The sequence below is a fragment of the Trichosurus vulpecula genome, chromosome 3, assembly GCF_011100635.1.
Source record: "Trichosurus vulpecula isolate mTriVul1 chromosome 3, mTriVul1.pri, whole genome shotgun sequence".
Classification (NCBI taxonomy): domain Eukaryota; kingdom Metazoa; phylum Chordata; class Mammalia; order Diprotodontia; family Phalangeridae; genus Trichosurus; species Trichosurus vulpecula.
The window spans coordinates 118,866,577-118,882,750 of NC_050575.1; the positions used below are offsets into that span (position 1 = coordinate 118,866,577).

At 40.5% G+C, this 16,174-nt stretch overlaps 1 protein-coding gene across 1 annotated transcript in view; it reads right to left on the minus strand.

The window, feature by feature from the left end:
• Positions 1-16,174, minus strand: part of ASTN2 (astrotactin 2) — a 1,142,502-nt gene that overhangs the window by 873,029 nt on the left and 253,299 nt on the right. Inside the window, exon 3 of the mRNA XM_036751653.1 lies at positions 11,466-11,853. Within this exon, the coding sequence (XP_036607548.1) occupies positions 11,466-11,853 (388 nt within the window). The remainder of the gene's footprint in view (positions 1-11,465; positions 11,854-16,174) is intronic.

Below are 16,174 nucleotides of genomic sequence, written 5' to 3' on the forward strand. Positions count from 1 at the left end.
TATGTGTTCAAAGATTCCTTTCAGTTCAAACTCTATGGTTCCATAATTCCAAGTCATAGATCAAAAGATAATAGAATTTCAGCGTTGGAAGGGACCTCGGTAGATATCTAGTACATTACTACATAGTCTGATCCCACCCCACCCCATCTCCACTGCCCCACCCCCCAAAAAAAGGAAAGAAAAAGACTTCTTATTAACACTCACTCAAATGGTCATAATTCTTTTGCTTTAAGCCTTCCAGTGAGGGAAAACCTACTGCCTCCTGAGGTAGTTGCAATGGTAAGCAAAGTGGGACTTTTTGTTGTCTTTGGTTTTAGAGTGCTTCTCAGCACCAAGGCAATCAAGTGCCTTTGAGTCTTGCTTTTGTTTGAATCAAGAGTCATTGATTGGAAATAATATATATGATATGGTTTTGGCAAGTAGATGCTAAGCCTCAGGCCTATACCCTTTTGATAAGTAGGCACTAAGCCTCAGGGCCTTAAACAAGATATATGTGCTCTGAAGTTAGCATTTTGCTTTGGGGGCTTACTCTTTGGAAAAGTAGTCTTGTAATTTGGCCAGATGAGACTCTGGGTAGCCGTTAAGGAGGCACCCCACCCCCAGCTTTCAAAAACTCAGATGTTGATGCTTCTCTCTCTGGTAACTATGTATGCATTGTCTTGGTCAGACAGCTAGAAGCCTGTCTGTTGATTTGTGTTATTTGCTTTGTTTACATAATTTTTGCTTGTAATTTCTGTTTGTATTTTCTCTGAAGTTCAGGGTACTGACTTTTTCCCCTGAAGTAAGTGAATGATATATGTATGTTTAATTAAAGTAAGATAGTTAACCCCTTAAAATTGCTTTCCTTAGAAAAGCAGATCAAAGAACCTCTGCTAGCAGCCCTCCTGTGTGCTGGTGATATTGGTCTTACACCGCCATAGCAGCTGCTAATAACATTGTTGCTACAGTGGTCCACTAGACTTCTGGAAGGCTTTGATTCCTTCGATTTCTGCTGTCTATGCCCAAAAAGAACAACTGAACTCCTCCTTCAATCCAATAGCCTTTCCAATATTTGAAAATATCTATCAGTCTCTTACTCCTCCCTCATGATAAATCTTATTTTATTTTTATTTTCCAGGCTAAGCATCCCAAATTTCTTCAGCAAATGCTTATGTGATAATCTCAGGGCCCTCCATTCCAGCTGTCTTCCTGTAAACTCCTTCCAGCTTATCAGTGTCCTTGTAATTCAGTGCCCAGAACTCAACACTCAGATGGGTTCTGACCCAGGCAGAGTACAGTGAGAATGTCACTTCCTACCTGGAAGCTATACTCCCTAGTGCATTCCAAGATCACTTTCTTTATTAATTAGTTACTGTTAATTCACCATGACCTTGAGGTCCACTAAAACACCTAGATCATTTTCAGACCAATTACTCTTTAGCCATGCCATCCCCATTACATACTTAAGAAGTTGATATTCTGACCCTCTGGAAGACTTTACATTGATTGTTACCAGATTCAGTCTTATATTTTATACTATGTTCTATCCTATTCATCTCTTTTAGGATTATACTTCTATCATCTGATCGATAAGTTATCCATTCCAGCTTTGTATCTTCCAAGCCAGTTTAATAAATGTGTTATAACTGCCTTTATCCAAAGTAGAGGTGCCAAACACATGGACTATAGGCCATATATAGCCCCCAAAATCACGTGCAGCCAAATTAGATTAAAACGTAATTGAGAAATGTTTAATAACATATAAGATACAATAATGCATAGATAATAAAAATAGGTGACTTGCTAAGTCAATATCCTGGGATCCATATGTATGGTTTAGTGGTTCCCATGTCTATTTGAGTGTGACACCACTGATCCAAATCATTGATAAAAATGTTACAGAGCACAGAGCCAAGTGCCTCACCCTGATGAAAAGATGAGTAACAAATATAGTCCTAGAGTTAATAGACCCATCAATGTCAGAGGCAGCCTGGGTTCTCTGCAGGAGCAAGACAGGCACCACATGGTCCCATTGGCCTAATCAAGTGACAGACCCCCGTACAGATGATTGTCTTCCAATTGTTGCCATCCATCCTGATGAGCAGGATCCCAACAAGAACAGGCCTAGTTGAGAGGCCCAGAGATCCATTACCAATAGGAAAACTCTCTAGCTTTACTCTGGAGACATCTGTATCGACCACTGAGTAGGCTTGTGTTCATGCAGCACCTGACATATACCAACATTCTCTCACCCCCATCAATCATAGCAAGAGCCCAGTGCAGCTTCCTAGAGACATTCTAATCAAGACGATGCCCTGGGGAAGCAAAATAAGATAAAGACATGAGGAGTGGGGGTAGAATAGGGTTTGCTCGAAGAGGGAGAAATGAGAGCAAGGGAGAGGAAAGGGGAGCGTGGGAGGAGAGGGAACAAGCAAATGTTCGAAGGAACGTGCATTTGTTTTGCTATCCTGGCAATTAATGCTCGAAAGTGACATTTTTAAGGGGCTCTTGTGACAGCTTTAGTGACATTACTGTTTGTGGTTTGGTGACAAATCTCAGTCTATATCTTATTTTAGAGAGTGCCGAGACAGCTCTGAGGACTGTTGCCTGGGGATGCCAAGCTCAACTCTGACAAAGTCACCCTTTTTGCCTAAGCCCAGACATTTAGGAACAATGGGCATAGTCTAGAAAGAAACAGGAGGGAAACCACAAAATGGTAAGAGCTTTTAAGTAGAGCTAAGGTTTGTTGCCATGCTTGATGGAGCAACTTATTAATTAGAGATGGATGAACTTATCTTAGCAATGGAAGCAGATTTTTTTTCCTCTCAAAGGGGAAAAAAAGAAAAATAAATAAAGGAACCATCCCATATTGGAACACTCTGCAGGATGACCTCTGAAGCTCATTTTTAACTGGCTAAACCCTCTCCAGCTTCTATATGTCCAGGAAAGAGAAAACTGATAGCAAGTAAGATTACAAAGCCACATCCAAGGCAGATGTTGAAAGAAGATGGCCATGAATTGTTACCCATGACATTGACACGACCACTACTATACACAAGCAGAATGTAGTGTGGCTGAAATCGGAAGGTATGTCATTATTGCTTTCTATATGGCTGATGCCAGGGCTGGATGGATGATGATATCAGGCAGCCTTTCTTTGGAGATATAGAAAATCCCCCAGTTCTGGGAAGATCAAGTAAACTGCTTTGCTCCTCATTTGCAGGCTCTCCATGTCTCACTGGACCATGTGATTTGGGGGAAGGGAGTAAACAATAATATAGTGCCTACTATGTGTCCAGCACCGTGCTAAGTACTTCACAGGTATTATCTCATTAGATACTCATGGATCACAGAATCATAGACAGAGAACTGGCAGGGATGTTGGCCTCTAAGAGACTGTAGAAACCATCATCTAGTCCAAACTGCTGATTTTATAGGTGAGGAAACTGAGATCCGGACAGATTAAGTCTCTTGCCCAAGGTAACACATGTAGAAAAGCCAGGATGTAAACCCAGTACAAAGAGTACTTCATTCTATATCAGGCTGTACTTCTGACTATTGAGATTTTCTCTGCCATGACACAGAAACCAGGGAAACTCATTCAATTCCTATATTTCACATGTTGGAAATACCAATTAACCCTGGGGTCTCTCCTTCTGATTGGCTGACTCCTCCTAAAAGTTCCGTTTTAAGGAGGATGCCCAAGTCAACAACATCTTCATTCATCTCTACATTGTATTCCTGATGCTTCAGATTTTCTCTACAATGTCCCTGTACCAGATGGCCTTGTACCAATGCCCTTATACCCTTGTATCGTCATCCTTACTCACTTCAATCACTTTTTCAGGTTCCCTATATAGGCTGTCTTCCTTTGAATGAGAATTTAAGCTCTTTGAAGACAGAGAGTCTCTTTTGTTCTACTTGTATTTGTATTCCCAGTGCTGAGTATGATGCCTGGCACATGAGCAATTAATAAATGCTTGTTGACTCATTGGCTTGTTGAGTGTTGACTGAATCCTGGAGGTGGATTCAGATAACCTAGGTTTGAATTGTGGCTATGCTACTTACTCTGTGACATTGGACAAATCATTTCTCTTCCCATCAACTATTAGGGAACACTTAATGGAAGAAGGAAAACTTAAGCTGGATCTTGAAATGAGTCAAAACTAGACTTTGGATAGTGGAAATGGAAGAGGCAATTCTGGTAGAAGGTGTCAAAATGTAGTCCATCACCACCCCTGAACATATTATCCCAAGTATAAGCCCGTAGAGATGGTGGGGTGAGATTATCTTCTTACTCCAATTGCAAGGCATGATGCTCAGTCCATACTTGTGGAAGAATGAACAATGACTAGGTAGGCAGCGTGATACAGTGGAAGGAACACAGATTTGGAAGTCAGAGTACTCAGATCCAAATCCCAGTTTTGATACTTACTACCTGTTTGATCTCAGGTAATAAGTTACTTTCTCTTGGCATCAGTTTAATCACCTATAAATAAAGGGAGTTGGACTAGGTTGCCTCTGATGTCCCTTCCAGGTCAAATCTCCAGTCTTCTGAGTCTACAACTAGAGACTTTTATGTTCTATAGTCCTACTGGAGAAATCTTTAACATCATGAACTTTCCCAACACACTTAGACTGGGGAGTAATTCAGATAAAATGTATTCAAGTGCAAAAGACTAGGACTTTTGAATTGTCAAGCATATCACCGGTCCATGGGGTGCTATTGTCTTTTTTGAATGACATCTTTTAGGAAAGCTAATATTTTTATTCCATTTTTAAACTGAATAAAACAGGGATCGATTACCACTCTCCAGTTTAATATAAAGTACATTGGTCTGATCTCTAGAGACCTGAATTCTAGTTCTGGTTCTGCTATTAACATGAGATACAATCTGATGAAGCAGTAACAACGACGACGACGACGATGATGATGATGATGATGATGATCATGAAGAAGATGATCATTAGCACATTTCACTAGTGTTGGTCTTTTTTTCTCTCTCTACAGCAGGCCTGCACAACCTGCAGCCCACCAAATAATTTTGGTCAGCTCGTGAGGGTGTTCTACATTTTTCACAGGCTGCCCAAAATCCTTTGGCATACCCGTGAACCATAAGCTACCTGCGGAATGCTCCGAAGTTTGTGCAGGCCTATTCTACAGCATCTCTTACATACTTCCCTTTTCCTCCTTTCACATAACCATCACCATAGTCTAAGCTCTCCTTATCTCTTGGCTCAACTATTGAATTAGACCCTAGTAGACTTATTTGGACTATCTTCTTCTTCAGGTCTCTCCCCATTCCATTCTATTCTCTAACAAAACTGCCAAAGTGATTTTTATCAAGTATAGGTCTGGCCATGTCATATCTATAACTTAATAAACAACAATGGTTCCCTATTGCCTCTAGGATCAAATTTAATAAGCTCCTTTTTCTGACATTCAAAATTCTGCGCAACCTGGTCACTTCCTCTCATTTCAGTTTTTAACCCATCATTCCCCTCCATATATTTTACAATCCAGCCATAGTGACCAAAATGACTACATATATATACATATATATATGCATATATATGTATATATATGCATCTATGTGTATATATATATATATATATATGTATTCTGCATATGTTATCTCTCTCATTAGCATGTAAGCTGCTTCAGGTCTGCAGTGTTTTGGCTTTTTCTTTGTTCTGGGCTGGATCTGCCTAAGACTAGTCCTGTAGCAGTTTAATTTGGACATTATAATGAATTGAGAGGCTCTAGATCAATCATATGTAACAAAAGGAGATTTGCTTAGCCATGGCAGAAAAATAATCAAGCAGGACAGGCAAGGTTAGACACTCCATGAGTTGATTCAGCTGAATGAAGAAGCTTCTATCAGAACTGACCAGACAAGCATGTGAGAGTCTCTCCAGCTCCTTGTGGGGACCCATTACTCAGACGATGAAGAATTGGAATTAGCAATTCGGACCTTCAGCCTCCTGAGCCTAAAAACTCCACAAGTGTCTCAATATCATTTAAGGAAAACAAAAAAACAAAAACAAAAAAACTAGCCTAGCCTGCATGGGGTGGTGGGGAGGAGGAGTTATGCTACTGCTCCTACTACACTTTGAATCCTCAGTGCTGAGCTCTATGTCTGGCCTATAATAAACAGTTAATAAATGCTTGTTCATTAATAGTTTACCAAGCACTTCCCTCACAATAACCTTGTAAGAAAGGCACATCAAGTATTATAATCTCCATTTTACAGATGTGGGGGGAAGGGATTTGGGAAATTACTTTCATATGAAGACAAAAGACATCAATAAAATGAAATAAAATTAAGAGATTGGACTACATCAGTTCTCAAAATAATTTGTCACAGAACACTTTTGAGCTGGAAATATATAATTCAAAGAACTCATAAATTGTCTAGGAGGTCTGAAATAAATGAAAAGAAAGGAAGAGTAAATTGTGGAGCAAAGTGGGAGAAATGAAACCCACTATCACATACTAAAAATTGTTTTGTGAAAATAAGGCCTTTGAAAACAAGTCAGGACAGTGCTAGGCTCAGGGAAGTATTGCCCTCTGGCTTCCTGGACTTGTATGTCTGGGAATAGCTTCCTGGCTCAGGCTGCCCCTGGGGCTACAGCATAGTTTCTTGGGCTGGAAGAAGGGTTTGTTGCTACACATTGCCTTTGCATTGTCTTCTTTTGCCTATGCAGTCATTGGGTTCTCTTTCTATTTTAAGGACATCTGGTATCCCCCTCCAAACCACCTGTCTCTCAGCAAGACCCTTCCCCCAAGTTTGCCACAGGCATGTTTTAGAACTTTGTCTGGCTGGCAGTCACTTTTCCATTCCCTGGCTTCATTCCAACCCTTGCTGGGTTTCCTTCCAAGCTTGTCTTCTCTTGCAATCAGAGACAGAAGATTGGTGTTCATTCCTTGCTTTATATCCACTGCTGCTCCTCAACTTATGTCCCTGTCACATACTTCTTGTCCTTAGACTCAGGAAGAAAGAGTCCCCTGCATAGGTGAATCTCCAGAAAATTATCATAGACGTCAAATTTGTCTCCCTGATAAGCAATGCTTTTTGGAATGGAATCTGAGAAACACTGGATGTACCCAGAGATTCCTTATAATTCTAACAATTCTATAGTCTGTGGCAAACACTGTGTAAAACTTAAAGAACTATATAATTGCCAGCTATTTTTAAGATCCCTCTGAACTCTAACAAGAAGTACATAAGGATCTTTTTTGGGGGGCGGGGGAAGGAGGGTGTGGAGTTGGATGTGGGAAAGGTCCAGACCCCATGATTCCATTTTGTAGAAAACTCCCTGTGCAGAACTTTCTAAAGTGATACAGATCAGCAGCTTGCTTGTACCTCAGTTTTAAAGAGTTATCTGAGTGCAGAGAGAAGTTAGATGATATATTCAAGCTAACACAGCTAGGATGGATTAAAGATAGGCTTTGGACCCAGATCTTCCTAACTCCAAGGACAAGTTTTTTTTTTCCCATTATACTTCACTCCCTCTCTATAAAGATCATAGGATCATAAATTGGTAGGGATCTTAGGATTTGGAATAATAAAGACTCAAGTTCAAATCCAGCCCTAGATACTTACTAATGATGTAATCCTGAGTGTATCACCATGGCTCTTGGGGCCTCAGTTTCCTCATTGATAAAATGAGAGGGCTATTCCTGAGGGCCTTTCAGGCCCATTCTAGGTCTAAATATATGATTACCAAGTCTAACCTTCCCATATTAAGGATGAGGAAACTGAGGCACTAAATCTGTCACATTCCTGAAAAGTTAAGAAAATTGTTCAAGGCCATAGAGGTATTACATATTAGAGTTGGGACCCAAACCCAGGTCCTCTGATACCAAATGTAGTGATCTTTCCACTATCAGAGACTCTTAAACATTTTTGTGTCTTGGACCCATTTAGTGTCTGTTAAAGGCAATAGAATCCTCCTCAGAAATCTGGCCTCAGACACTTCACACGTATACTAGTTGTGTGACCTTGGGCAAGTCACTTAACCCCAATTGCCCTGCCAAAAACAAAAAACAAAACAAAAAAAGAATCCTCCTCAGAATAATTGTTTTAAATGCAAACAAAACATATGATTACAAAGAAAACAAATTATTTCAAAATATTTATATATACACATTCATGCAATATAACATATATACATACACACATATGCATTTGTATTTATACATATATATATGTATGTATGTATATATATATTCAAAGAGATCAAGTTAAGAACTCTGGAATTAGGCCATGTTGCCTATGTTCTGAAGTTCTATGTTCTAAGTAGTCTTCTCATCTATCTTCCCATGATCCCATGCAAGGACTTCCAGATCCTATTCTCAATTCTATAATAACAGCTAACATTTATATAGCACTTTACAGTTTGCAAAGTGCTTTATAAATATCTCATTTTATCCTCCCCAAACTGGGAGGTCAGTGCTATTATTGCTTCCATTTTACAGATGGGAAAACTGAGGCAGACAATTGACAGAGCTAGTGAGGTCAGAATCTGAGATCACATTTGAACACAAGTCTTCGTGCCTCCACTAGACAGCTAAGTGGGACAAAGTACTGTAAAATGATCTAGGGAAGAAAATGGCAAAGCACTCTAGCATCTTTGCCAAGAAAACCCCAAATGAGATCAGGGAGAGTTGGACATGACTGAAAAAACAATTGAACTGAACTTTCTGACTCCACGTGCAGCGCTCTTTCCTTCCTAGCAGCGCTCTGTCCTTCCTAGTGTACTATCTACCAGTTGCTCTGTGGCAGAGCCAAACTCATAGACATACCAAAGGAATTAGCTAATAAATAGCTGCAAATCTGCTTATGAATACAAAGACATCTATAGAAACTTAGGCAATAAATCCCCACATCCCATACCCACTACCATCTTCCACCCTATGGTCTTGGGTGCCCTTTGAAGCACTCAGAAGACCAAACATCTTTTCTGCAGGAAAGTCCTTTCCGCCCAATTAGTGTTGGGAAATGGATACTCATGCTGCCTTCTGCATCAATGAACACATGGATATTACCTGGCTACATCTTCCCAGCTTTGTCAGGGAAGCTCAACCCTAAGCTGCTATAGTTCAACCATCTTATCAATTTCACAAGAATGCATGGAACCCAGCTCGGAAAACCAGAGTATTCTAGTGAGCCTGTTCTTTGGAAAAATGAACAACTATGTCCCTGCCCTCTTGTCCCCTCCCCCATCTAGTTTCTCTTGGTCTGCTCTATATCCAATTAGGAACTTTCATTGTGACTGAAGGAAAACAAGAGGTTCCTAAAAGCTTATCATGAACCATTATGCCCAGTCTATTACTGTAGTCACAGTCCCTCTGTGTTAGCTGTCTTTCTCTTACCTTTCTTCCCTATATTGCTTTATAACTCGGCTCAGGTAAAGAAGGAAAACAAACCATTTTGCATCACCTCCCCAGTTTTGAGCTCAGAGAGATAAAACACCTTGCTTAAAATCTGAGAATTAGTTTTCTGTTTCCCCTACTGTAGCTTTCTACTTAGATCAGAGACTGATAACACTGCCCCAGGGGTTTCAATTTAATAACCATTTCATGAGCAACTACTATATGAAAAGAATTAAGACTGCAAAGAATAACAGAGGCAGTCCTTGCCTTCAAGGAGCTAATAGTTTTCTAGAGGGGGAGGAAAAGAAAAAATTATTCAGTAGGTTGTTGTGGGGTCAAAGGAGGGATCTAGATCAATTTGAGGAAAGGATATCATTTTTAGCTGGTGATCTCTAAAAAGACTCTACAGAAAAGTTGACATCTAAGTCAGACCTTGAAGGAAGAGGAGGATTTCAATAGATAGACATGAGGAGGGAGGGCATTTGAGGCAGGAAAGATGGCCTTCAAAAATGTACAGAGACAGGAGAATGTAGGACAAGAAGAGAGAACAGTCTAGTTTGGCATAAAATTCATGAAAGGAAGTAATGAAAAAAATATCAGAGAGCAGTCTATGGAGGGCCTTAAACACCAGGCCAAGGGGCCCACATATTAGGTAACAGTGGACCACTGAAAGGTTTTGAGCAAAGGACTCAAATCTGTAGAAAGGGAAAATTATTCTGGATGCAAAGATGCATCAAACAAACAAGGGAGAGAAAGCAAGCAGTGAAACCATGTAGAACCAAGAATGGAAAGATACCTGGTCAGAATCAGAATCCCCAGCTCTGACAATAGCTGGGTGAACTTGGTGGAATTACCTCTGAGTCTCAGTTTCTCCATCTGTGAAATGGGAAGTGTGGAGAATTTGGAGTTCCAGACTTCCAGATAGAGGAGCTAATAAGCAGAGGAGAAAATGATTCCTGTATAATGTTCAGTTCCTAAAGAAGTTGTCCTACATTAATATATTGAGTCACTGGTGTGACAAGAAAGGGAATTGCCTCTCTACAATCTCCAAGGTTGGTTTCCTTATAAGGAGAGACCAAACCATGGGTAAGAGCTATGTCTGCAAGAGCATCTTCCATATACTCTGTACATATCTTGTATGCAACTCATTATTTCATGATGTCTCACCTATTAGAGTTTAAGTTTCTGGACGGAAGGATAGTCTGGAACATAGCAAGCCCTCAATACATGCTTGTTGACTGGCTGGTTACTTAGGGCCTTGGCACCAGGGTATCAAGGTACTTGGGTACCAGGGAGGTAGGCATCACCAGAGAGGAAAGAGTGTTGTATTATATATTTCTGCGTTCCCTTTCTAGGCTATTTCTGTGATCCCTTTATGAATTTTCTGTGTTTTCTTCAAGGTGAAAATAAAGGCTACCCTGAAGCTGTTATATACATATGTATACATGTGTGTGCATGCATGTATACCTATGTAAACACACACATATGTATATGTGTATATTTGTGTGTACTGGTCCATATACACATATGCAGGTGTACAAGCACACACACATACATATATTATTATTTGAGTGGTTGCATGGGAGCTAGGACTCTATTACCCACATCTCTGGAGACCTAGGCATAAATAACATTCATACTATGTATACTATATTATACTATATTCAGCCTAAGGTTAAAGACTTAATAGAGCCCCGATTCAAATTCATTTCTTCAGACTCAAAAGTCAAAATGACTTCCAATATACCATCTTGCCTCGACAGAAAGAACACATTACTGGTAGTGAAGACACAATCTTGGCATTGCCATAACTGTCTTTCAATATACCCTTCCGAGAGTCAGACTCTCCTCTTTGTTCCCCTCATGGAATCTAATATCATAGAAGGAAATTCTGAGTGAGTAGATACCATCTAATCCAATCTAATTTTTAAAGATAAGGAACTTGAGACCCATTGAGGTAAACTTATTTGCTAAGGGTCACACATGGTGACTCGTACATGGATGGGATAGACATCAAACCCAGACCTTGCTCTATCCCTGTTGTTCTTTTCACTACAGCATGTTCTCCCTTCAATAAATAGAAAGAAAGGGTCAAAGAAGGACTCACTTTTTTTCTCAAAGTCCATCTTCTCCTCACTGGCCTGACCAAGGCTCTCTAGAGTCCGAGTTACTTGGCTCCCAAATTCATCTTCCCGGGAGACATGGTTGGCCCTCCGTGGTTGCTCCTCTTCTTCATAATCATAGTCATAGTCATCCAGGATGGGAGTCTCTCGGATAGGCATGCCGATGACAGAATTGTGTGCCTGAAGGCGAGAGTTCCGGAAGCTCTCTCGAGCTTGGGGGCCCAGGAGCACTGATGGGATATAGTGGATCTCATGGGTCGCCTCTGTGCTGGCACTCTTTTGGGGGACCCGTCGTCTTCTGTGCCAGCGCCTCTGGGCATATAGTGCCACAGTGAATACCAGCAACAGCAAAAGGAGGGCAATCAGGCCACCCTGTAGGAGTGAGAAGAACAACTTAGAATTAACAAAGTCTCATAGTTGGGCTTATGACTTGAGAGCTTGGAAGAAATTTTCTAATCCAATGCCTTAATTTTCCAGATAAGATGACTGAGGCCCTGAGAAGCTTAGAGAGTTAAAACAAACGACCCGCACTAATTAAGAACCTATTGTGTGTCAGCCACTATTCTAGGCACTGGCAATACAAAGAAAAAAGCAAAAACAGGCCTTGTCCTTAAGGGACTTATATTCTAGTAGGGTAGAGATTTAAGTAGCAAAGTGAAAACTTCTACTCAGGTCATCTGACTGCATATCCTCAATTATTTTTTTAAACTAAATTAAATTTATTTTCATTCAATAAAAATCTATTGAATGCTTATTATGTGCAGTCACCGAGGATACAAAATAAAAATATAAAAAGGTCTTGAAGTCAGATAATTCACCTTAAACTAAACCATGCCACCTCCCACCCAAGATGTTGCAGAAGGGATGTTTACCCAGCAAGTGCTAGACTAGATAATTTCAGAAATCTCATTTAGCTCTGAGATCCTGTGACTCTAATAAGCAAAGAAGAAGGTGTGTGAGGAAGTGGGAGAAGAGAGAAGAGCAAGAAGGAGGGAAAATGGGATAAAGGAATGAGAAGAAAACCCATAAAAAGGTCAGAGAAATGAAGGCAGGGGGTGGGGGGAGAATACTTCCAAGCTCAGGGTAAAACAATTCCTCAGGCTGCCTATTCAGGAGAGTGTTCTGTGAGCACAGCTCCCTCAACTTTTGATTTCTTTCACAGAAAAATCACCTTTGCATCAAGCAGGAGAATGATGGATGAGATACCTTAACCAATGGTGCCCAGCCCATCTCTAAATACTGGGTGGAATGCAGCACTAGGAAAGATGGCTGGAGTCAACAGAATATTGGTTTTGATGAAGAGTAGTTAACAAAAGGAGTTTTTTCCCAGTCCTCCAAAGCCTAATATAAATTGGGGTCTTATCCTTGAGAATGCAATGCTGTATTAGATGGCTGCTCCCAAAGATGCCAGTAGCTACTTAAGTAGGGGTGGGGGAGTGCTACAAAGCAAGGATGGGACCCCTGTTTGGAGAATTTTAAAGAGATGAGCTATGCCTTTCCCCATGGCCCTTGCTTCCAATCTGCTACAGGAAACAACTCTATGAGCACAATATGGCAGCTCTCATTAGGATTCCCCCTCCTCCTCGCCTCCCCTCCTTGGCCTCATCTGTTTTCTCATTTGGTCCTGTAATTGACAGTAATGGGAAGAAGAGCTCAGGGAGGCAGTGACTGCACTTCTCTCTCTCAGCTGAGCAGATGCAGGCCTGGCAAATAACACTTCTGGGTCCAGGCAAGGCTCCGGGAGCTCCAGGGTTGGGAGAGAGGAGCAACAGCTTGCTTAGCAAGACTGAATTTGGCTTCCTGCACAGAGAGAGTAGGTAAAGGCCTACTTGACATAATTCCAAAATATAGAGAGTTTACAAGTGGAAAAGAAGTCAGATACCATGTAGTCTATTTTTTTTTGAAATTTTGCTGTGAAATCTAATTTACTTCATTTCATTCAGTAATTACCTCATTTTACTCCTTTACTAGAGGAGGAAACTGAGGCCCAGAGAAGGGGAAGTGACTTATCCAGGGTCAGTCTGATAATAAACAGAAGAGCTAGGATTAAAACCCAGGCCTCTAGTTCCAAATACAATGTTCTTTATATGATATCTTGTTTCCCAAATGCCAAAAGATAACTGGTCAATATTCAGTAGAAGTTACCAAAAAGATTTTTATGCTTTGGCTCAATCTTTTCATCGTTGGAAAAATATGCTGAAAGTACTGCTCTTTTCATCAGGAGGGAAAAAAGCCTGCTTTTCAAAGACTTTCATTGTAACATTATATGTAATTGCCAAAAACCTAGAATCCACTGAAATGCCCAAGAGTAGGCAAATAGTTAAATAAATTGCAGCACATTAATGTAATGGAATACTATAATGCCATTAAGATAAAACACATAAGCATACAAAAATATAAAAATCCTTTATGAAATAACACAAAGTAAAAAAATGGCATCAGAAAAGTAGAGTAGATATTGCCCACAACCATGTGTGAAGAAAACTAAATGAAAATGAACAAAGAATCCTGATGGGGATTTGGGAGGAGACTAAAAATATTGATATGATATTTCTGCACTGCAAATAATCAGTTCAAACCTATATATTTCTAACAGGTTTGGTTCCCTTCTCCCCACCCCATACACACACACACTCCGACACATGTAATCTCCCTGAGGGCAGAAATTGTTTCTTTTCTATCTTTTTATCTTCATTGTCTTATACAGGGTCTGACCTGTAGGAACTGCTTCATAATTGCTGAATTATTTGGTTGTGTTGATGTTCACTATTAAGTTTTCAATAAAACACTTAATTAAAAAAAAATTCTACAAGCCTACCCCTGCACAACAATACTTATCTCTCCTGCCCCTTTTGCCATTCTTCTTGCAATTTGGCCATTAATAATGAATTTCATTGTATTTATCATTGTCCTCTCTTCTTGTCTTTAAGAAATAAATAAGTGCCCTGACTCTACTGCTTGAGGTAGGAGAAAGAATTGCATTTTTCTCTCTAGGTCTCAGTATCCTCCTCTGTAAAATGAGTTGGTTGGACTACATTATTGCCAAGGTTTCTCCTAGCTCCAGTTTTTAATGGAATATGGATTCAATGAATTTATTGATCAGTTTCATTCTCAGATACTATGAGAGTATGGTTGCAGTGGATGTTTGGGCTGAGAGTAGGGGGAAATATGTGGATAAGGAAGAGAGATATTAAAAAAGAGAATTGAGTTGGAAAAGGAAGGGGGGAATACCAAATCTAAAACTGGCCCCTGGTGTAGCTTTTGACTGCCAATTAATGTCTTGCATCATGGCTCGTATAACTCCAGACTATCAGGAATGCTTTATAGCAATAGTTCTGCAAACCTTTGGATCTTACATCATTGCAGATGAAAGAAAATGCATAATTTTGTTTAATATAAATTTGACTTACCCTGGATACACAGTATGGTTAGTATAGTAGTCACAAAACATACAAATCCTGCATATTACGTATACACTAATATTCCTTGAACTCTCCAAGAATTCAACTATAATGGCTGCTGTCATTGAGAGGAAACTTTATACAAACAAGTGTCCCAAATCACCCCAAGTGATGTCAACTTAAGCAATCAGTGTACCAGGATTCCTCATGGCAGAGCACTGTGACATGAATGAAAAAAACAACAACAATCAAAATCTGAGCACCACTCTCAGTACAAAGAGTTCGTGCATAGATAGCTCCATAAGGTTTGGAGCTGGAAAAAAACCTTAGAGCCTATTTGGTCAAACTTTTTTCATTCAAAATACAGAAAATATAAGCCCTGAATGAACATGACTTGTCCAAGGCCGCTTAAGGAGAACGCATCTAAAGTCCCCTCCAGTTCTGGCACTCTAAAATTCCATGAGTCTGGAGTTATTGGCTCTCTAGACCCTAACCAAACACTCTGCCCTCAATGAATTCACCTAAGAATGTTTTATTCTCACTATAATTCAGAGATTCTCCAGGAGAACACTTGGAGCTCTGAAACAGAAAGTTTCCATTATCACAGTGTATTTGAACGGTGGTCCCTGAGATCTGCTCCCTCTGGGCTCTCGATCTGACTGTCTCACAGCAGGGTTATCATCACAGAGTGGCAGGACCATGGTGGTTCTGTCATGGACTCTGGATTCTCAGCTATCTGAAAGACAGCTGAGCACAGAACAGAAAATTATTTGGATGTCCCCAGGGCCCTGCCACACAACTAGTGCCCCAATCCTCCCTCCTTGAAGAGAGTGGGCGAGGAGCTCAGTGCTGAGAAGAAGAAACTGTGGTTCTTTCCCTACCTTGGCTAAACCAACCACCCGCAGTGGCCCCTACCCACGATTTCCTCTCCCTGCATTTTTACTCCTACTCATATCTGCCTCCAGAAACAGAGGGCCAGCAGGCTGAAATGCAGTACAGGTGTGGGAGGAATTAATAGGGGGAGAGGTCAGATCAGTTGCACAGTGTGAGGGGGTGAGTGGAGGAGTCAGTGAGGAGGGAGAGACTTAGTAGGGAAGGACTCTGACTTTGACATAGTAAAGTTAATGAAGGGCCACAGCTAGAGAGGAGTCTGGGGAGAGAGCTGAGGCAACTCTGGTTGTTTGAAAGACCTGATGCCAAATCCGATTTGGGCTGCATACACCTGGGGGAGAGCACTGTGAAATGAGGTTTGTGGAGTGTTTCGGAGTTTCCAAAAATAAGAATGCTAGTCT